The 22,538-nt window shown below is 43.2% G+C and overlaps 2 protein-coding genes across 3 annotated transcripts; one reads left to right on the top strand and one right to left on the bottom strand.

Moving 5' to 3' along the window:
* Positions 1 to 1,719: 1,719 nt before the first annotated feature.
* On the top strand, positions 1,720 to 15,835 carry dnajb13 (DnaJ heat shock protein family (Hsp40) member B13). The gene is made up of 8 exons (XM_021623277.3): positions 1,720 to 1,954; positions 2,092 to 2,195; positions 2,319 to 2,480; positions 2,601 to 2,758; positions 2,945 to 3,058; positions 13,942 to 14,055; positions 14,385 to 14,461; positions 15,662 to 15,835. The coding sequence occupies exons 1-8, from the start codon at positions 1,887 to 1,889 to the stop codon at positions 15,813 to 15,815; spliced, it is 951 nt and encodes a 316-aa protein (XP_021478952.1). The 5' UTR covers positions 1,720 to 1,886; the 3' UTR covers positions 15,816 to 15,835.
* Positions 15,836 to 15,934: 99 nt separating this feature from the next.
* ucp2b (uncoupling protein 2B) lies at positions 15,935 to 19,245 on the bottom strand. Of its 2 annotated transcripts, none has more exons than XM_021622415.3 (8): positions 19,059 to 19,245; positions 18,643 to 18,898; positions 17,995 to 18,196; positions 17,186 to 17,399; positions 16,881 to 17,078; positions 16,688 to 16,789; positions 16,401 to 16,581; positions 15,935 to 16,217 (listed from the first exon to the last, which is right to left on the bottom strand). In XM_021622415.3, the coding sequence occupies exons 3-8, from the start codon at positions 18,118 to 18,120 to the stop codon at positions 16,103 to 16,105; spliced, it is 936 nt and encodes a 311-aa protein (XP_021478090.2). In that variant the 5' UTR covers positions 18,121 to 18,196; positions 18,643 to 18,898; positions 19,059 to 19,245; the 3' UTR covers positions 15,935 to 16,102.
* Positions 19,246 to 22,538: the final 3,293 nt, after the last annotated feature.

The following is a 22,538-nucleotide window of genomic DNA, read 5'->3' as shown; positions in this document are numbered from 1 at the left end:
ACACTTGATAGATGGATGATTTGTTTGCCTTCTATCCAGTTACAGGCCTCATTGGCCATTCATTCACGTACATTGGACCGGGCCTCAATGGTGCTGCCCATGCACTCAGATTCCATAATAGGACAGATCCAATGATGCAATGTCTAAGTCTATGGGTGGTAGCTAGCTACCATGATGTCTGTTTATTTTATTTTAAGGGCATCGGTATCAGATAAACATCCTCCCCCAATAACAATAATAAGTTACTACTATGTGTATACATTTAGACTTTATAGGAAAGCCTTAGGAAGGGATTATATTAGTGATGGGGAACTGAGGATTTCTGAAGGCTTTCAGCGCCTTCACCAAATTGTGCCCGAAAAATAGTTCATTACTCTGAGGTTCTTTATCTGTTCACAATGCACATTAGTGACATCTGTTGGTTAGCAATAAATATCAGCGTGTGAATATCAGAGCAGTTTTTTTTAACGCTGTTTTCAATAAAACTGTGGTGCAGCGATACGTCGTTGGCTTTAGTAGCCTATAATCAGGTGTAATACCAGGTTCACATTTTACACCATGCTTGCCTTTTTTTGCTCAGTGATTTTATGGCCCAAATATCCATGTCTGTTGCAAAGTTCATAATGCTTCAATAGGAGGCACATATTTGGCCCTCTTGCATAGCATGGGATTACATCATCCAAGGTCTTTTATTTATTGATTAATTAACAAACCTTAAAGGGATGAACTAACTATTCTCCTCATCTCAGCTATGCATTGCCCACTAAGAGCACAGAAGTCATGGTCATGCCGGAGCAAGGGACCGACCAAGATGTATGTAGACGCCATCCTCAAGACCCATGAGCGAATTGTTCAGGTAATGGAGTGTTTTGAGTGTTAGTAATGTGTTCTCTGAACTTTTGGCAGTTGCATGACATAACTTTTCACTCTAGAGCATTGATAAGGATTTTGTTTACAGCTCAGCCAACTAAACGCCACATTATGCCCCATCTTCATGGAGGTTATGTTGAAGAATCAGCCAGAGGGGTTTCAACTCTCTGTAAAGCCAGTGAGCATATTCTGTCTGTGTTGACCTCTGCATGACTTTTCTTTTGCACATGGATCATATCCTATATCTATGTACATTTATTTTGTTACTAACTGTTCAATATCATAACACTTGCTTTTCTGTTTCCCCTAGCACACAGAGGCAGATTACCAAGCCCGTTTCAAGGCACGTCCAGAGCTAGAGGGACTGATGGCACAGATGACCTAGTGAGAGCAAAGACTGTTCACCCCACCATTTTACCTCAACTGTCATCATACTTCTTCTGACATCTACCGTTTCATATATTTTTTCATCACGTTTTTTTTTATATAAATTAATTTTGGATGAATGTAGGACATATACTTTGCTGTTGTAGCTTCAAATCAAATATTTAATCTAAAATCCAATTGGTTGGTTTATTCTTGGTGTAGAAATTGCTTCATCGGATGCTAAAAGCAAGAATAAGGTAAATACATGTTTTCAGTACATTGATTTATCAATGGATTAACTAACGGTGGTTTATTGCCTGATTGCGTAGATAAAGCACAACCAGCGGCTGACGTGTTAATGGTCTGGCTAACAGTGCTTCGGTATGTGTTGTGAAAGAGTTAGAGGCGAAGGTGCACGGTGACTACAGGGGTTGTAACCTTTGATTTGGCGCCATCCATCGGCAACTCCCAATAAATACATTTAAAGCGTCGCGCTTCTATGGCAACCAAATACAGAAACCGCAAACAATTGTCCATCCCATGTTTTTTTTTTTCTTACTGTAAGACCTAGCTAACAGTAACGTTAGCTAGTTAGCTTTCTATATTTGTTTAGCTTTTCATATTACATGTTCATTTTATTTTAATCGACAATGGGGAGGGATTATTATGCAGCATTGGAGATAAATAGAAATGCAACAGATGCAGACATAAAAAAATCGTAAGATTAGTTACTTTTTTATCTTTGTCTCAAAATGACAAAAGCTAAAACATTTTTACATACATTACATTAGCTAGCCTACTAGATACGTTTTCATAAAAACAACTATGCTTAGCTGTATTTTTTTGCCCCTGTAGATACCGACGACTTGCCTTGAAGTACCATCCTCACACAAACAGCAAACCGGGTGCCTATGAAAAATTCAATCAACTTGCCGAGGCCTATGATGTTTTGAGTGACCGTAAGTAAACGTTACAACAATCATCAGTGTAGACGCTGCCACGATCAGTTCAGTGCTGCTTGGGGAAATCTTCAGAGACGTCAGGTCACATAAAATGATAGGCCCACAATATTTATTTTTCAGCTCGAAAAAAGGCAACCTATGACAAGTTTGGAGAAGAGGGTCTGAAGGGAGGTATCCCACTTCAGTCTGGGGAGACTGGAGCTTGGACATCAGGATACATCTACCATGGAAACCCAGACAAGATATTCAGGCAATTTTTTGGAGGTGACAACCCATTCGCAGGTAGGAAAAAGAACTTTCAGTATTTTCTTTATATAAGTTTTACTTGTTTGATTTATTTAAATGATCTCCATAGTAATGACAACTCTTCCTGTTCTTGCATGATAATGCTTCCCTCTTCAGACTTCCACATGAAAGATGGGAATGAAGTGGCCATTGGGTTTGGAGGCCTGCGAGGAAGAGGAGTGAAAACACAAGACTCCCCCATTGAAAGGGACCTTCACTTGGCCTTGGAAGACCTCTTCTATGGATGTACCAAAAAGATCAAAATATCTCGTAGGGTAAGATGGGATCATAATGCCTGATGAGTATTGAGATGTCCTTCAATCAACGTACCTATAGGCCTATATTGAGTATTTAAAAAAGAAAAGCTCTAACTTTAAACATTGTTATTCTGTTCAGCTGTACGGCTTACTTCAGGTAACCAGTATCAGATTCAGTGTAAATTTGCTCAACCTCTGAACCAGGTCATGAATGAAGATGGACACACATCCAGTATCAAGGACAAAATATTGACTATCATTGTCAAACCAGGATGGAATGAAGACACTAGGATAACATTCCCAAAGGAGGGTGATCAGGTAAGATAATCATCACCCACTCAGTGCTTAAATTACATCTTATTGTGCTTTTTAGCTATGCGTTTTACAGACGTTAGTTCCCTCAGGGGCTCCAACCTGCCACATTAATGTTTGTACACGTAAATATCCAGTGTCTGTGTTTATCTTCTATAGATATAACTTACTCCCCTACTCCCCAGTGTTGGGGAGTAGTGATAGCTTGGTGGTAGTTAATCACAATTCATATCTAGGTAGTGTTTAGTAGGCAATCATTTCCTTTCTTTTTTGGCTTCAGACCTGCCTAATTCCTAATTCTCAATTGAAACATTATTTGTCTTTAATAGGCATTCTGTTAACACATGACCCCAAACTGATCTGTTCTTGCATCAAAGTTGTCTTTGAAATGTCCGATATACATATAATTTCATGAAGTAGTTTGGATGCAGTGAACTACTTTTTCAAACTAATTTTAGTTAAGTAAACTATGTTTTTTTACACTAAAGGGTAGCTTTCCAGTGTGAAGTAATTGCTAGCTTGGTAAACGACACTGAACAAAAAATATAAACGCAACATGTAGTGTTGGTCACATCTTTCATGAGCTGAAATAAAGATCCCAGAAATTGTCCATATGCACAAATAGCTTATTTCTCTAAAATGTTGTGCACAAATTTGTTTACATCCCTGTTAGTGAGCATTTCTCCTTTGCCAAGAAAATACATCCACCTGACAGGTGTGGCATATTAAGAGACTGATTAAACAGCATGAGTATTACACAAGTGCACCTTCTGTTGGGTTCAATAAAAGGCCATTCTAAAATGTGCTGTTTTGTCACACAACACAATGCCACAGATGTCTCAAGTTTTGAGGGAGCGTGCAATTGGCATGCTGACTGCAGGAATGTACAGTGGATCTATTGCCAGAGAATTTAATGTTAATTTCTCTACCATAAGACGCCTCCAACGTCGTTTTAGAGGATTTGGTAGTACGTCCAACCAGCCTCACAACCGCTTACCATGTGTAATCACGCCAGCCCAGGAATTCCGCATCTGGCTTCTTCACCTGCGGGATCGTCTGAGACCAGCCACCCAGACAGCTGATGAAACTGAGGAGTATTTCGGTCTGTAATACAGCCCTGGCTCCCAAGTGGGTGGGCCTATGTCCACCCATGGCTGCACCCCTGCCCAGACATGTGAAATCCATCGATTAGGGCCTAATGAATTTACTTAAATTGACTGACTTCCTTAAATGAACTGTAGCTCAGTAAAATATTTAAAATTGTTGCATGTTGTGTTTATATATTTTTTCAGTGTACATAATATTCAATTGTCTTTATATTCAAATTGTCTTTATATTTCACTACATTGTAGGCCCCCCATGATATTCCAACACATAATGACATGAAAGTGAATTCTGACAGTGTAAAATGCCCTTAGTTCAAATCAAATGTTATTTGAATACAACATGACCTTGCCGTGCAATGCTTAATTACAAGCCCTTAACTAACAATGCCATTTTCAGAAAATAAGAGTTAATAAGAAAATATATACAGTACCAGTCAAAAGTTTGGACACACCTACTCATTCAAGTTTTTGAAAGTAAAAAAAAAAAGTTTCTACATTGTAAAAATGATGGTGAAGACATCAAAACTATGAAAAGCACATATGGAATCATGTAGTAACCAAACAAATGTTAAACAAATCAAAATATATTTTAGATTCTTCAAAGTAGCCACACTTTGCCTTGATGACAGCTTTGCACACTCTTTGCATTCTCTCAACCAGCTTCATGAGGAAGTCACCTGGAATGCTTTTCCAACATTCTTGAAGGAGTTCCCACATGCTGTGCACTTGTTGGCTGCTTTTCCTTCACTTTGAGGTCCAACTCATTCCAAATTCCTGGCCAGGTCATCTGATGCAGCACCCCATCACTCTCCTTCTTGGTCAAATAGTGCTTACACAGTCTGGGGGGGGGGGGCTTGGGTCATTGTCCTGTTGATAAACAAATGATAGTCCCACTAAGCGCAAACCAGATGGGATGGCGTATCACTGCATAATGCTGTGGTAGCCATGCTGGTTAAGTGTGCCTTGAATTCTAAATAAATTGCCGACAGTGTCACCAGCAAAGCACCATTGAGTGGATAGCCCAAGACGAGCGTGGTGGTGAGTATCTTCCTTAATTCTTTGAACGCCTCCTGGCACTCTGGCGTCCACCGGAAATTAGCATGCTTCTTTGTAAGCTCAAAGGGGCTTGGCTACAGCAGCAAAATGTTTGACAAATCGTCAGTAGTACGAGGCCAGGCTGACGGACTTCTGAAACAGGTAGGCTGGGACCATTCTTGGACTTTCAGAATTTTCTGGGATCTGTGGCGATGCTGTGTTTGGAAAACACCTGCCGGCGGAAGAAACAGCACTTGGAGAGTTTCAATTTCAGTTTGGCTTGGCGTAGCCGATCGAACACTTGTACCAGGCGTTGGAGTATCTCTGTGACATCCCTTCCCAGGATGATGATGATGATGATGATGTCCTCTAGATTTACTAAGCAGGTCTCCCATTGCATTCCGGCCAGGACGCGGTCTATTAGATGTTGAAACGTCAGTGGTGCGTCGCAGACCCCAAAAGGCATCACATTCCATTGAGGCACTTCCTGCTGCAGAAAGCGTCCGCCTACGGGCCCTGGGAGTAAGCTCTACCTGCCAGTAGCCTGACGCTAAGTCCAAAGTGCTAAACCATTTGGCTGTTGACAGGGTATCTAGAGTGCCTTGGATACGAGGAAGTGGATATGCATCCTTAATAGTACGCTCATTTAGAGCCCTGTAGTCCACACATAGATGATATGTCTGGTCCTTTTTGCATGCCATGACAACATTTGTCTGCACTTAGCACAGTAGAGCTCTCCATATATACCAACTGTAAGTGAGCAGGAACCGCTGGGGAGACGAGACTAGTTTTTGGTGACATGGAAGAAATATCAGTGGCCTAATCAACATCTGCTGCCTGGAGGAATCCGGCGATAGCACCCTTCTTTACTTTCACAGACTCTGTTCCTGGGTTGTAGAGCCTGATGGGGATTTGATTATTGGCCTGTGCGTCAACCACAACCTGTGCCACCAGAAGACGATACTTCTCAATTAATCCTTTAGTTGGGCTCAGCACCACGTCATCCTCTGACAGGTTCCCGGAAGTGTGCATTCCCCGGCACGATATTCTCACATCATGATTCAAGACGGCTGTGCATGCTATTCTTATGACAGGCACCTTCGGTTTGTTCTTCGAGTTGAAGTAGGGCACCTGCTCATCAAACAGTACAATCCTCTGGCTGCCAAAATCAAGGCGTGCCTGTGCCTGTGCCTGCTCCAGGAATGGATGACCAAGGATGGCTTCGGTGTTCTCCGTGTTAACACTCACTGTGCTGGTACCAACCTGAATGGACAGGTGAACTTCTCCAAAGACTTTGACATTTACAGGACCAATGCCCAGCAGAGACTCCACAGTCGATAGCTGGAGTGGACGTTTACCGTCTAGGTGAATGGTGTCGTAACGGTCCTAAAGAGCACATACAGTGGGGCAAAAAACTATTTAGTCAGCCACCAATTGTGCAAGTTCTCCCACTTAAATATATGAGAGAGGCCTGTAATTCTCATCATAGGTACACTTCAACTATGACAGACAAAATGAGAAAAAAAATCCAGAAAATCACATTGTAGGATTTGTAATGAATTTATTTGCAAATTATGGTGGAAAATAAGTATTTGGTCACCTACAAGCAAGCAAGATTTCTGGCTCTCACAGACCTGTGACAGACCTTCTTTAAGAGGCTCCTCTGTCCTCCACTCGTTACCTGTATTAATGGCACCTGTTTGAACTTGTTATCAGTATAAAAGACACCTGTCCACAACCTCAAACAGTCACACTCCAAACTCCAAAGACCAAAGAGCTGTCAAAGGACACCAGAAACAAAATTGTAGACCTGCACCAGTCTGGGAAGACTGAATCTGCAAATGGTAGGCAGCTTGGTTTGAAGAAATCAACTGTGGGAGCAATTATTAGGAAATGGAAGACATACAAGACCACTGATAATCTCCCTCGATCTGGGGCTCCACGCAAGATCTCCCCCCGTGGGGTCAAAATTATCACAATAACGGTGAGCAAAAATCCCAGAACCACACGGGGGGACCTAGTGAATGACCTGCAGAGTGCTGGGACCAAAGTAACAAAGCCTACCATCAGCAAGGGCATTGAAGATGAAACGTGACTGGGTCTTTCAGCAATGATCCCAAACACACCGCCCGGGCAACGAAGGAGTGGCTTCATAAGAAGCATTTCAAGGTCCTGGAGTGGCCTAGCCAGTCTCCAGATCTCAACCCCATAGAAAATCTTTGGAGGGAGTTGAAAGCCCAGCAACAGCCCCAAAACATCACTGCTCTAGATGAGATCTGCATGGAGGAATGGGCCAAAATACCAGCAACAGTGTGTGAAAACCTTGTGAAGAGTTACGGAAAACGTTTGACCTCTGTCATTGCCAACAAAGGGTATATAACAAAGTATTGAGATAAACTTTTGTTATTGACCAAATACTTATTTTCCACCATAATTTGCAAATAAATTCATTAAAAATCCTACAATGTGATTTTTTCTCATTTTGATTTTTTCTCATTTTGTCTGTCATAGTTGAAGTGTACCGATGATGAAAATTACAGGCCTCTCTCATTTTTTTAAGTTGGAGAACTTGCACAATTGGTGGCTGACTAAATACTTTTTTGCCCCACTGTACGTCCATGTTGTAGAATAGTAGGTGGATACACATTTCGGGACCTGTGCCCTTGACACTGAGAACAGCAGGTGTGTTTTGGATTTTGGTGGAATTGGGCGATTCAGGGACTCTGTTTCATGTGTCCAATGCCTTGGCAGTTGTGGCATCTGATTTCGTTCCAATTTGTATTTTTGCACTCACCAGTGCTTGAAGCTGGACTTTGGAGGTTTAAGACTCCGCTCTACAGGTGGTGTGGTCCAACTCTCATCTTCATCTTCGCTGTGGTCGATGCATTCCCGTAAGGTAGCTGCTCTGGCTCTCCACTCTGTAGTTCGCACACCAGACTGCATTAGTTGAGTAACACTGTTAGCTGCTCGCTTGGTGGTTTCGTACCTGTGGGCAACCTCGTAGGTTTGTGCCAATGTGCATGGATGCTTCTTCAGTAGCTTCTGCACAATGCTGGAGTCTCCACTGTCACCCAATAACATTAGTGAAGACATCCACACTGATGGAGTCCTCCCTCAGAGCGATCTGCATATACAATGGACACTTTCTCATAAATGTAATCTCTCAACACATGCAGTGATTCACCTGGTTTGCGCACTCTCTGTGTCAACTCAATGCCAATGGCAGGCGCGTGCACCCATGCTGGCCCGTATGCCGAGTCCACCTCCCCACTATGCATGAGAAGTCTCAACGAGAAGACCTAGGGTTCTTGTGGGCCACAACCCCTGCAACGGCCACTAAACAGAATCTCAGCTGGACTGATATTGTCCTTTCTGACCAGTGATTAGCTCTAGCACAGCTCTCAAAGCGATGTAAGAACTCTTTCCATGAGCTCAGACCATCAAACTTACCTGGTCGTAGTGTGGGGAACCTCTCCTTCCGAGTAGCGTATTCGTCCTTACTGTCAGATGAGATATCATAATGTATACGCTGGGGCTGCCTGCCATGTGAACTGGATCTTGCTCGCCTGGGGCGAGACTGTTCATTTTCATAACAGTATATGTAATTTCCTTCAGTGTGCAGAGCATCACACAGATACATCCATAGCTGTCCTGTGATTGTGAGTGGTGGTTTTCCACAGGAGGCATGGCTGGAGTGGAGGGCAGAGCTGCTGGCATCCTGCGTGGGTAATGGGAGTCAGCAGCATCTACAGGTGTACTCACTGCATAGAGTCTGTGGTTGGCAGAGTTGAAAGGGTTAGTGCATGGAGTATACAGCATTTCAGTAGTTGGTTGAAACACATTTCCAGAGATAGCATTTTCAGGTGAGCATCTAGCATGCCAGCTGGCATAGTTTTGGTTGTGACTTAGCTATGATTCAATTCCACTGTCACCCACATTTCCATTTTTCACGAGGCTTGAATGGATTCGATTCTCTCCTTGGCTGTTGAGGAGCCGTCTATGACTCACAGCACGAGCCAGCCATATTAGCTGCAGCTGGCTGCATATTAGCTACATCTGAACTTGGAATAAGTTAATTGCAGTTACGGTTAGCATTTGCAACATCAAATAAATGTATCCAGTTGGCAAATGAGATTTGTGATAGCATGTCTTCATTCACTGTAGTTAGCGACATGAATGGGTTTGAGTAGCACGTCGAATCCTCAGGCGGATTCTTTCCCGTAATGACAGATTTCCTGTGTGTAGCCGCCATTTCACAACTTAATTTAGAATGTCAGCCACTACTCAGACAATGATGAATAACTTCATTAGCCATCACTTCGTGAAAGTCCTTTTTTCCCCCCATTGATTTTTCTTTGATATTCCGGTAGAATGTGAATAACTCACTGATGCAGGCAGGATAAATCCCGGGAAGAGCCCCCAGTGTTACCTTTCCTTCCTCGCCTCCAGACCGTAGTCGGGAAGGCTCAGGGGAGCCTTCACTTGCTAGCTCCAGGGCCAGAGCAATTTATGGATGCTCTGGGGTAATTTCCACATTTGGGGATCTTATCCGCTGCTAATGACGAGTTAGTCTGGAATTCCACTTAAGTAGTTGACATTTCTTAAACTTGTACACCATGTGAGGTAGTCTGAATGACAAAATAAAAGTGGGATAATGGCTCAAAAAGGGCATGGCTCACAGTTCTGCTACATTACCGCCACCACAACAATTGCATCAAAAGCGAAAGTTAATCTACTATGTTACCCATAATGCACTTTATGTTTTAAAGCTATACCACTACTTTACCAACACACGGCAGGAGTCGAGGGACGTTAAAATAATTCCCACTGTCAGCGGCGTCTCTCTACTACTTGCCACGGTAGGTCTGGGCTGAGGTAGTTCGTTTCACCTCTCTGCCTATGTCGTATGCAGAGTTTTTGTCGTCCGTTAATGGGTCTGCGGTCAAACAACCACCCCTCATCACTGTCAAACGCTCCCTAAAACACTTCAGCGAGCAGGCCTTTCTAATCGGCCTGGCCCGGATATCCTGGAAGGATATTGACCTCATTCCGTCAGTAGAAGATGCCCGGTTACTCTTTAAATAAGCATGCCCCATTCAATAAAAAAAAAAACAGGAACAGATATAGCCCGTGGTTCACTCCAGACCTGACTGCCATTGAACATCACAAAAACATCCTGTGGCGTACGGCATTAGCATCAAATAGCCCCTGTGATATGCAACTTTTCATGGAAGTTAGGAACCAATATACACAGGCAGTTAGCAAAGCTTTTTCAAAGAGAAATTTGCTTCCTGCAGCACAAACTCCAAAAAGTTCTGGGACACTGTAAAGTCCATGGAGAATAAGAGCATCTCCTCCCATCTGCCCACTGCACTGAGGCTGGGAAACACTGTCACCACCGATAACTCCACAATAATTGAGAATTTCAACAAGCATTTTTTCTATGGCTGGCCATGCTTTCCACCTGGCCACCCCTACCCTGGTCAACAGCCCTGCACACCCCAAAGCAACTTGCCCAAACGTCCCCCATTTCTCCTTCACCCAAATCCAGATAGCTGATGTTCTGAACGAACTGCAAAATTTGGACCCCTACAAATCAGCAGGGCTAGACAATCTGGACCCTCTCTTTCTAAAATTATCAGCCGAAATTGTTGCAACCCCTATTACTAGCCTGTTCAACCTCTCTTTCGTATCGTCTGAGATCCCCAAAGATTGGAAAGCTGCTGCGGTCATCCCCCTTTTCAAAGGGGGAGACACTCTAGACCCAAACTGCTACAGACCTATATATATCCTACACTGCCTTTCTAAGGTCTTCGAAAGCCAAGTTAACAAACAGATCACTGACCATTTCGAATCCCATCATACCTTCTCCGCTATGAAATCTGGTTTCCGAGCTGGTCAAGGGTGCACCTCAGCCACACTCAAAGTCCTAAACGATATCACAACCGGCATCAATAAGAGACAATACTGTCCAGCTGTATTCATTGACCTGGCCGAGGCTTTCGACTCTGTCAATCACCACATTCTTATCGGCAGACTCGACAGCCTTGGTTTCTCAAATGACTGACTCGCCTGGTTCACCAACTACTTCTCAGACAGAGTTCAGTGTATCAAATCGGAGGGCCCGTTGTCCGGACCTCTGGCAGTCTCTATGGGGGTGCCACTGGGTTCAATTCTCGGGCCGACTCTTTTCAGTGATGTCGCTTTTGCTGCTGGTGATTCTCTGATCCACCTCTACGCAGATGACACCATTCTGCATACTTCTGGCCCTTCTTTGGACACTGTGTTAACTAACCTCCAGACGAGCTTCAATGCCATACAACTCTCATTCCGTGGCCTCCAACTGCTCTTAAATGCAAGTAAAACTAAATGCATGCTCTTCAACCGATTGCTGCCTGCACCTGCCGCCCGTCCAGCATCACTACTCTGGACGGTTGACTTAGAATATGTGGACAACTACAAATACCTAGGGGTCTGGTTAGACTGTAAACTCTCCTTCCAGACTCACATTAAGAATCTCCAATCCAAAATTAAATCTAGAATCGGCTTCCTATTTCACAACAAAGCATCCTTCACTCATGCTGCCAAACTTACCCTCGTAAAACTGACCATCCTGCCGATCCTTGACTTCGGCGATGTCATTTACAAAATAGCATCCAACACTCTACTCAGCAAATTGGATGCAGTCTATCACAGTGCCATCCGTTTTGTCACCAAAGCCCCATATACTGCCCACCCCTGCGACCTGTATGCTTTCGTTGGCTGACCCTCGCTTCATATTTGTCGCCAAAGGAACTGGCTCCAGGTCATCTATAAGTCTTTACTAGGTAAAGCCCCGCCATATCTCAGCTCACTGGTCACCACAGCAGCACCCACCCATAGCTCGCGCTGCAGCAGTTATATTTCACTGGTCACCCCCAAAGCCAATTCCTCCTTTGGCCGCATTTCCTTCCAGTTCTCTGCGCCTGTGACTGGAAAGAATTGCAAAAATCACTGAAGCTGGAGACCCATATCTCCCTCACTAACTTTAAGCACCAGCTGTCAGAGCAGCTCACAGATCACTGCACCTGTACATAGCCCATCTGTAAATAGCCCATCCAACTACCTCATCCCCATACTGTTATTTATCTCTTTTTGCACCTTTGCACCCCATGATCTCTACTTGCACATTAATCTTCTGCACATCTATCACTCCAGTGTTTAATTGCAAAATTGTAATTATTTCGCCACTATGACCTATTTATTGCCTCACCTCATGTACACACACTGTATATATACTTTTCTCTATTGTGTTATTGACTGTATGTTTGTTTTTTCCATGTGTAACTCTGTGTTGTTGTTTGTGTCTCACTGCTATGCTTTATCTTGGCCAGGTCGCAGTAAATGAGAACTTGTTCTCAACTAGCCTGCCTGGTTAAATAAAGGTGAAATAAAAAAATCAGTGAGAGTAGGCGAACATAACGAGCATACATGAATCATTCACTATTCCACTCGTTCACAGAGGTAGGCGTGATTAGAACTCAGATCAAGAAACCTTCTGAGCATTGATCAACGTTGGGTACGCAATAAGTGGGTAACGATAATTAGCTAAATAAAAAGGTGAGTAAACTCTATTTCACAAATAAAAAGGTGTGTACCCTCCACCACACCCCTGGTTGGGTCTGACAAAACCCATTCATAAACATCAATATCCTCATTCATAAACATCAATATCCTGCCAGTCAGAATTTGATCTACATTTGACCAGGCATTTTAGCTATCGATGTGAAGTTTGGTGGCGCCTAATCAGTGAGTTCTATACCTGCCTGGCTGAGTGGCAGTATGGGTGGAATGAGCGAGCTCGCCTGGCAACCAGAGCGCGAAACCCGTGAGGAAGTAAAACTCGGTAGTCTGCCTGGAAGTTAATTTCAAGACCAATACATTTCTCAAATATTTTTCATATTAACATTTTTATCATTTGCTGTTCTCTCATTTTAATTCAAGTACTTTTGAAGTAAACTTGAGAAACTGTCAGATTTTCAAGGGATTTCAGTAGAGGAATTTCAGAGTGCCAAATTCAAGTATTTTAAGCACCCCAAGCAACTTGTGGGAACCCTGTTATGGTAAGGACTGGCATAGGCTACAGACAACGAACATAATTGCATTTTATCGATGGCAATTTGAATGCACAGAGGTACTGTGATGGATCCTGAGGCCCACTGTCATGCCATTCATTCGCCGCCATCACCTCATGTTTCAGCATGATATTGCAGGACCCCATGTCGCAAGGATCTGTACACAATTCCTGGAAGCTGAAAATGTCCCAGTTCTTCCAGACTTGTCACCCACTGAGCATATTTGGGATGCTCTGGGTGGACGTGTATGACAGCGTGTTCCAGTTCCTGCCAATATCCAGCAACTTCGCACAGCCATTGAAGAGGAGTGGGACAACATTCCACAGGCCACAATCAACAGCCTGACCAACTCTATGCGAAGGAGTTGAGGCAAGTGGTGGTCACACCAGATAGTGACTGGTTTTCTGATCCACACCCTTTTTTTTAAGGTGTCTGACCAACAGATGCATATGTGTTCCCGGTCATATGAAATTCATAGATTAGGACCTAATTCATTTATTTCAATCAACGTTTTTCCTTAAATGAACTGTAACTCAGTAAAATCCTTGAAGTTGTTGCATGTTGTTTATATTTTTGTTCAGTGTACATTTTCAGAGTACCTTCCCCAACACATTTAGCTGGTTGTTTCTCCCAGGGACCCAACAGTATTCCTGCAGATATTGTGTTCATTGTGCGGCAGAAGAGTCATCCCCGGTTTGCAAGGCAACACAATGACCTGGTCTTTACAGCCCAGATCTCTCTGGAGAAGGTGAGAAAATCCAAGTCTGACCCTGGAGGGAAAGTACAGAGAACATGTTTCACTCAATAGTCTGCTTTGTTTAACCTACAAAGAGTCACCTGATGCTTTGTCCAGGTCAAAATGGGTCACTAAAGAATCATTTCTTGCAGATCTACTGTGGAACTATTGTGTTCCGACTTGGTTACTAAGTCTCAAGCATGTTATCTCAGCAATAATTTTGTAGGCAAAATATGTCTCCCATGTTGAGTAGAATATCTATTTTTCTTCCCAAATACTTCAGCCATTAAATCTGCATTGAGGTCTTTCAACGTACAATTAGTATATTCCTCTTCCCACAGGCTTTGACTGGATTCGCTGTTGAAGTGAAGACACTAGATGACAGGATACTCAATATCCCCATCAATGACATTGTGCAGTGGGTAGTGCTTTTACTACTGTATTGGGGGGGGGGGGGGGGGGGGGGTCAATGATGGCATAATGTATGGACTGGCAGAGTGTACCCATGCCTAGGCTGGGGGAGGCTTGACTTTGTTTATGATTGTAAGACGATTTCACCACATTGTGTCAAATAGAATGAATAGAACAGGCATCCACATTCAGGTCAATGATGGCATAATGTATGGACTGGCAGAGTGTACCCATGCCTAGGCTGGGGGAGGCTTGACTTTGTTTATGATTGTAAGACGATTTCACCACATTGTGTCAAATAGAATGAATAGAACAGGCATCCACATTCAGGTCAATGATGGCATAATGTATGGACTGGCAGAGTGTACCCGTGCCTAGGTTGAAGACAAACAATTCCACACAGAAGCGTTCGTTAAACAAATCCAAGAGACCAGCACCATTGCTGGATTCGCATTGAAAACGTGACCAGCAATAAAGTGGCCGTAGATAACTAAATAAAGCAGTTATGCCATTTGTTCGCTGACATTCACTACGATTTAGTTTCACTTTGTGCTGCTACCATTCAGTCATTCCGAACGCGGAAGCTGGTTCCTTGTTGAATAGTCGCAAAATGTTATGGGACGTTTTAATCTGTATATTTTGAACCTAGACCCATGCCAGGAAGTAAAATCAGGAATCGTACCCTTCACTCTGTGCTGTATCGCCTTAGTGGGAACCAAGGCTGCTCAGGGCAGGCCTGCCGGTTTTGACTGGGGACCCATGTAGCAGGTTAGAAGTTCAGGGTAAACAAAACTTTTAATTTGACAAACATCCCACTACAACCAGGCCTGCCCTGAGAAGTCTCGTTTCCGCAATTGCAATGAGGCATGAGATGTTGACCCAACTGACGTTACAAAAAAAAAAAAAAATCCATAAATTTGAATGAAGTCTACATTACCATGTATTAGTTAACATTCCAAATTAAAATACCAGGCAGCCATTGAGTGTACCAGTCAAATTGGCAGTGTTCCAAGCCCGTTCCATTTGTGATCAGGAAATGCTACTATACTCGCAACTACCCTGCTTGTTGTAAGATTACTAAACTATGATCATGCTGTTTTATAAAGTAATTCATACATGATTTGACAAAGGTGCAAGTGTACATCTCTTGTATGTCAAAGCTTCAAATTACCTATGCTAAAATTCTCACTTTCACTTCCCCACCCAGTCCAAAATACAGCAAAGTGGTGTCTGGAGAAGGCATGCCTGTGTCCCAGGATCCCTCCCAGAGAGGAGATCTCATCATCCAGTTCGACATTCACTTCCCTCAAAAGCTCTCGGCGGAGAAGAAACACCTGATCAACCAAGCCCTAGCTTTCTGAATAAACAGCCATTAAATACAGCCTGATTGCAAATCTCCTTCCTTGGACCCCTATTTGAGAATGGTGTTCTTTACCAGTAGGTACAGGTGAGATTGTGAAGTTATTTGCATAAGAGAAGCCACTTCAAAATATCATTTATTGTCAGAAGTTAGTACTTAAAAAGACACTCGAGTGAAAGGTGAGTGAAAAGTAGTTAAAAAGGAAACATGGGCCACATTTGTTGTTGAATTTTAAAAAAGCAACCACATCAGCACAGGGTCACCCTCTACTGCAGCCAATGGCCAGGTCTACAGAGGAGTGGTGTAGTTTTGGCGGGCAGCCATAATGGCACGTTTCAGCTGCTCATATGTAACAAACATCACCACGTTCCACGAGCCCAGTCGGAGGAAAGAGGGCATGAACCTGTAGGGAGAGAATAGAGACAACTTAGATCCAGGCAAAAATTCAAATAAACCAGAGAAAGAAATAAAACGACCAGGTTAGACATTACAACGCAAGCAGCAACAGCGAATAAACCACTGATTGAGAAGGTGTTGCAACCCAAGCCAGGAGACTACTCCCTAGCAACTAAAACACATGGCTTACCCTTTGTAGAAGGCAAGGGGTCCCTCCTTGGTCACCATGGCAATAGCACAGTTGAGGGCGCCGCTGTACTGGCCGAGGGCAGAGTTCATATATCGCGTCTTCACCACATCCACAGGAGAGGCAATCACAGTGGTGCAGAATCCTGCACCGAATGCAGATGTGAAGTGGCAGGGGAGGTCATCTGTTGGGTGAATGGAATGGGTTAAGGAGAAGCATCACAATACCAGAGGGAAGCATGACAGTTAAGTCAGCCATTCTGCACAATATGTGGCAAGGCAATGGCTCACCAGTCAGGGGTGTGTTTCTAATAAGTAGGTCTTTGATTAGGTCATATGTAACCAGTTCAGTGCAGTTCACGATAGCATTGCGGACAATGTTTGGGCCAGTACCTGCATGGTGGGGATGGAAATGTTAGCAATACTGCTGACAAAAACATTTGACAAAGGCACAAATTTTCCTTGTGATAAAGCAAACAACCACCTCTCCACAGGCCACGGATGCCCTCTTCCTTGGCAATGGTCTTGTAGGCCTCCATGGTGCCATGGTAACGCCGGTTTAGCCCAGAGGAACTAGTCTGTGCCTGAAAGCGCACCTTCACCACATCTGTGGGTTGGGCTAATGCGACTGCCATGGCTCCAGTGGTACAGCCCGCCAGCAGACGACTGCCAATCCCTACATCTGAAGAGAGAAATGGGCAATCAGAACAGTTTGAGTAACATTCAATAGAGAATAAGTATCAATTTAAAAAGGTTGAGGTTGGTATACAGTATGTGACATGTACTCACGGTCAGAGCCTTTGGTGTAGAATGACTTGACAGAGTCGTAGAGGCCAATGCGGACAGAGGCAAAGCTCATCTGCCTCTGGAGCCCTGCCACCAGCCCGCTGTAGAGGCTCCTGGCACCCTCTGTACGCACCATGGTGGTGATGGTACCAAACACACCCCGATACCGCACTGCTGTGCCATGACTAGCTGCCGCACCTTTTCCCTCTCCCTGGATCTGTGCGGAACGAAAGGGGCATGGAGAGACTTAACATAGACACTGGGGAGGGAGCACTGGCAGATGTGGGAGGAGAATCCAGCCACAAGTGTCCACAATGCTAGGTCCAGGGCCTGCCAATTCCTAGGGCTTAATCATCCTGGGCCACTTAGTTGGGGGAAGGAAGTCAGGAAGTCAGGAGGGACAAAATAGAAGGTGCAAGTCAGTTTTAATGTTGGCAAAATAAAATAAGGTGAATACAATTAACCAAAAATGAAAGGGGTCATCTTGGGTCGGTAATGGATTTGGGTATCATTTTGTGGACCAACCAAGTTCCCAAATGTGGACCCAAGGCAGTAATAATGAGTTAGAGACAATATGATTGACGCAGCAGTAATCTCAAGCATCCCTTAATCCCTTTTAGTATGATGGCTCGCCACGTTTGACCTGTCAAATGAGTTCTTTCAGGTGATTTCAGAGAAACGGTGACCAGTCGTAACCATCCTGGGTCCCCAACAGCTAAAGGGGGCAATGCTTGGATTCTCCATTAAATCATACTACAATAGAGGACCCCACCAGTTCATTTCAACAAAGAACACATGCTCCTTAGGCTTACCTGTAGCCGGACTTTGGCTGTGTCCAATGGAAAGGTGAATAGGTCAGCAATGCAGGCCGCTGTTCCAGCACCAATAAACTTCACAGCAGCGGTTGGGGGCACATCCGCAGGTCTGAAGCCAACCATTTTATCAAGATGAATGGAATGTGAAGATTTAAGAAGACTGATGAGGTGAAGACGAGACAGGGAACTCTACCCAATTCTGAAAAGGGGGGGACAATTTTACAATGGCAATATTCATAATTGTCACTGACATGTTGCCAAATCACAATTGTATGTTGGACTCAAGTGACTAGACTATGGGAGCCTACAGTTGACCTACTGGCCTTAAGGGGCCAAAGCACACGGAGTGGCAGCAAACTTGTTGCAACAGACCTCACTTTATAGTCTACTCAATTTTCAGAACAGACCTCACTTTGTGGTCTACTCAGTAGTGCTTGACAGGAAATAACTAGTCAAAGGGAGAGCTGTACCCTGTTCATGCGATGCTGAAGCAGACAATGAGCAACCCATTTAACCACCACCGTGCGTGCAGGGACAAAAATGTAGCGACCGGAAAACTAAACAATGAACTTCTAATAACAGACAAGCCAATATTAAAATTGTTGAATTATAATACAATTAAAAGTTGAAGACCTTTCAACTTACTGTTTATCAAAACCAAAAAAAAGTGGCCATTACATCTGGAGATCGGGCAAAAGAACTTGAAGTTAAACGTTATCCAGTTCCTGTATATTATGAATACTTTACCGTCACTTAAGGGAACCAGGACTGTGAAGGCAGAGATCAGGATTCTCTAAAGGCGTCTCTCTGGTCGAAATTACTTTCAACTATGATTTGATTGCCTTTTTCTTCCATAGAAAAACGTTCAAAAACGATGTATCTTAAAAACATACTACAAATTCTGAAAAACAAGACGGCAACAGGTTAGTCAACATCTGATGCTAACACCAACCAGTATACAAGAAAAATAACACTATCAAAGCATAACCAGTGACATCAATTTAACTTTACATTCTCCATCAGTAAACTTTTGACAGGCCTATGAACATAAGTTTGTTTACCTTAAATAAAAGAGTAAAAATTGGATTAGGAAAACCGGCGAAATGCTTTTGTGCTGATGCCTCGTGATTACACGTGAATTCCTAGTCGATACAGCGGTAAAAGAACAACAGTTTTTTTTATAACCCCTTAAACCCTGTTACGTCATGAGAAGGCAGCTGTGTTTGTTCTCAGCACATGCTGGTTGGTGGATACGAGCCAAACTGGCCCTGCCCTGTTCTCACGTACACCTTATAGCTGCTTGTGATTGGCCCATTCAATTGCCACACCTCTACCATTCCACACAACTTCCAACCAAACATGTAATGTGTTTTATTATATAAACTGAGTGGTTTATTATAAATTGGGTGGTTCGAGCCCTGAATGCTGATTGGCTGAAAGCCGTGGTATATAAGACCATATACCATGGGTATGACAAAACATTTATTTTTACTGCTCTAATTATTTTGGTAACCAGTTTATAATAGCAATAAGGCACCTCTGGGGTTTGTGAAATTTGGCCAGTATACCACAGCTAAGGGCTGTGTCATAGCACTCTGCGTTGCGTTGTGCATAAGAACAGCCAATTGAATATTTGCCATATACCACACCCCCTCAGGCCTTATTGCTTAATTATTATTGCTTAATTATAATTATTGCTGAATTATATCAGCATTCAGGTTCAAGCCCTGAATGCTGATTGGCCGACAGCCATGATATATTGGGGTGGCAGGGTAACTTAGTGGTTAGAGTGTTGGACTAGTAACCGCAAGGTGCAAGTTCAAATCCCCGAGCTGACAAGGTTCAAACCTGTCGTTCTGCCCCTGAACAGGCATTTAACCCACTGTTCCTAGGCCATCATTGAAAATAAGAATTTGTTCTTAACTGACTTGCCTAATTAAATGAAGGTAAAATAAATAAATAAAATATCGTAGTAGACCACCGGTATCTGGCATTGTTTTTTTTACTCCTCTAATAACATTGGTAACCAGTTTATAATAGCAATAAGGCACCACTTTTGTGGTACAGTCCATTCGGAAAGTATTCAGACCTCTTAACATTTTGTTACGTTAGAGCCTTATTGTACACACAATACCACATAATGACAAAGCTAAAACAGTTTTTTTTTTTTTTTGCTAATAAAAATAAACTGAAATATATTTACCATGACATCCCAAATATGAGGTCCTGAGCGCTCTAGAGCAGGTTTTCATCAAGGATCTCACTGTACTTTGCTCCGTTCATCTTTGCCTCGATCCTGACTAGACTCCCAGTCACTGCTGCTGAAAAATATCCCCACAGCATGATGCTGCCACCACCATGCTTCACCGTAGGGTGCCAGGTTTTCTCCAGACGTGACTCTTGGCATTCAGGTCAAAGAGTTCAATCTTGGTTTCATCAGAGAATATATTTTCTCATGGTCTGAGAGTCCTTTTGGCAAACTCCAAGCAGCTGTTATGTGCCTTTTACTGAGGAGTGGCTTCCGTCTGGCCACTCTACCATAAAAGGCCTGATTGGTGGAGTACTGCAGAGATGGTTGTGCTTCTGGAAGGTTCTCCCATCTCCACAGAAGAACTCTGGAGCCCTGTCAAGGTGACCATTGGGTTCTTGGTCACCTCCCTGACAAGGCCCCTCTCCCCTGATTGCTTAGTTTGGCCGGATGGCCAGCTCTAGGAAGAGTCTTGGTGGTTCCAAACTTCTTCCATTTAAGAATGATGGAGGCCACTGTATTCTTTGGGACCTTCAATGCTGCAGAAATGTTTTGGTACCCTTCCCCAGATCTGTGCCTCGACACAATCCTGTCTCGGAGCTCTAAGGAAAATTCCTTCGACCTCATGGCTTGGTTTTTGCTCTGACATGAACGGTCAACTGTTGGACCATATATAGACAGGCGTGTGCCTTTCCAAATAATGTCCAATCAATTTAATTTACCACAGGTGAACTCTCCAATCATGTTGTGGAATCAATGGAAACAGGATATTGCTGAGTTCAGTTTCGAGTCTCATAGGTCTGAATACTTATGTAAATGTCATAATTCCGTTTTTTACATTTACTTTTGCTAAAAATTCGGAAAACCTATTTCTGCTTTGTCATTATGGGGTATTATGTGTAGATAGATAAGGAAATAAAAGCAATTTAAGAATAAGGCTGTAACGTAACAAAATGTGCAAATAGTCAAACATTTTCAAGTCTTGCCATAGTTTAAGACAAAACTGTAACTCTGCCATTTAGGAACCTCCCCTGTCTCCTTGGTAAGCAACTCCAGTGTAGATTTGGCCTCGTGTTTTAGGTTATTGTCCTGCTGAAAGGTGCATTCATCTCTCAGTGTTTGGTGGAAAGCAGACTGAACCAGGTTTTCCTCTAGAATTTTGCCTGTGCTTGGCTTCATTCAGTAGATTTTTTTTATCCTGAAATCTCCCCAGTCCTTAACGATTACAAGCATACTCATAACATGATGCAGCAACCACTATGCTTGAAAATATGAAGAGTGGTACTTAGTGATGTGTTGTATTGGATTTTCCCCAAACATAACCCTTTGTATTGAAGACCAAGAGTGAATTGCTGTGCCACATTTTTTGCCGTATTACTTTAGTGCAATAATGGTGAAATCCCTGAGCGGTTTCCTTCCTCTCTGGCAACTGAGTTCGGAAGGACGCTTGTGCCTTTGATGTATTGATACACCATCCAAAGTGTAATTAATAACTTCACCATGCTCAAAGGGATATTCTATGCAAATAGTCTGGGTAGCCATTTGACTAGATGTTCAGGAGTGTTATGGCTTGTGGTTGTGAAATCATGTGCATGTGATGCAGGCTACATTACAGTACAGTATCGTTAGCATGCTACAGTAGTTTATTTTCGGTTCCAGTGTATGGCACAAGTTTATTCAACATGTATCTCGCAGCATCAGTCATTTATTAGCTAATACATGTATTATGTTAGCTAGTTTAATGGTGTGAAAATCGTGATATTAGCCTTACATTTCAATCTACATATGCATATGGGTCTGCTATGTTAGGTAGGCTATTCAATTCCCTTGACATTTCGCAAGCTTGAGTACTTTACAATAAGGGAAGAAATGCATTGTGTTAATCTTACTATTTGCCCATTAGATCTGACATGCATTGAATGCTAGACAACTTTACATGCATGCTTTCCATAAATGCCGTGTGTACTTTGCAAAGATGAAAACCCTTCCGTGATGATTCTCCCTTCCTGTATCTGTCATATAGGCCTATGCATTTTTGTCCTATAGCTACAGCTACATAACTAAATATAGTAGCTGTCACTAACCTTTCATGCCACGGCTTGACTGTAGATTTGTTCTCATGGTGCTGAGAATGCTTAATACCGTAGCTGTCACTTATGTATTCTCTACATGTATATGTATGAACCCCTGGACATAGAGGTACCTCCAGCGCTCCCTCCTGCCTCATGTTCGGCCTGTCCCTGGTAATCTACCCCAGGCTTTTGTCCTTGCCCCGGTGTGGCGAAGACCAACA

Source organism: Oncorhynchus mykiss, chromosome 12 (assembly GCF_057628025.1).
Source record: "Oncorhynchus mykiss isolate SJ-2025 chromosome 12, ASM5762802v1, whole genome shotgun sequence".
Taxonomy (NCBI): Eukaryota; Metazoa; Chordata; class Actinopteri; order Salmoniformes; family Salmonidae; genus Oncorhynchus; species Oncorhynchus mykiss.
This window is presented reverse-complemented; position numbering and strand designations above follow the sequence as displayed.

What these genes read in the sequence shown, in the direction of transcription:
- ucp2b (XM_021622415.3), bottom strand. Translation starts at nt 18,120, where the DNA reads ATGGTTGGCTTCAGACCTGCGGATGTGCCCCCAACCGCTGCTGTGAAG. An exon ending in CAGCCAAAGTCCGGCTACAG is followed by an intron (nt 17,400 to 17,994) that starts GTAAGCCTAAGG and finishes CGTTCCGCACAG; the next exon opens with ATCCAGGGAGAGGGAAAAGG. An exon ending in TAGAAACACACCCCTGACTG is followed by an intron (nt 16,582 to 16,687) that starts GTGAGCCATTGC and finishes TTCACCCAACAG; the next exon opens with ATGACCTCCCCTGCCACTTC.
- dnajb13 (XM_021623277.3), top strand. Translation starts at nt 1,887, where the DNA reads ATGGGGAGGGATTATTATGCAGCATTGGAGATAAATAGAAATGCAACA. An exon ending in GATGCAGACATAAAAAAATC is followed by an intron (nt 1,955 to 2,091) that starts GTAAGATTAGTT and finishes TTGCCCCTGTAG; the next exon opens with ATACCGACGACTTGCCTTGA. An exon ending in CTATGATGTTTTGAGTGACC is followed by an intron (nt 2,196 to 2,318) that starts GTAAGTAAACGT and finishes TTTATTTTTCAG; the next exon opens with CTCGAAAAAAGGCAACCTAT.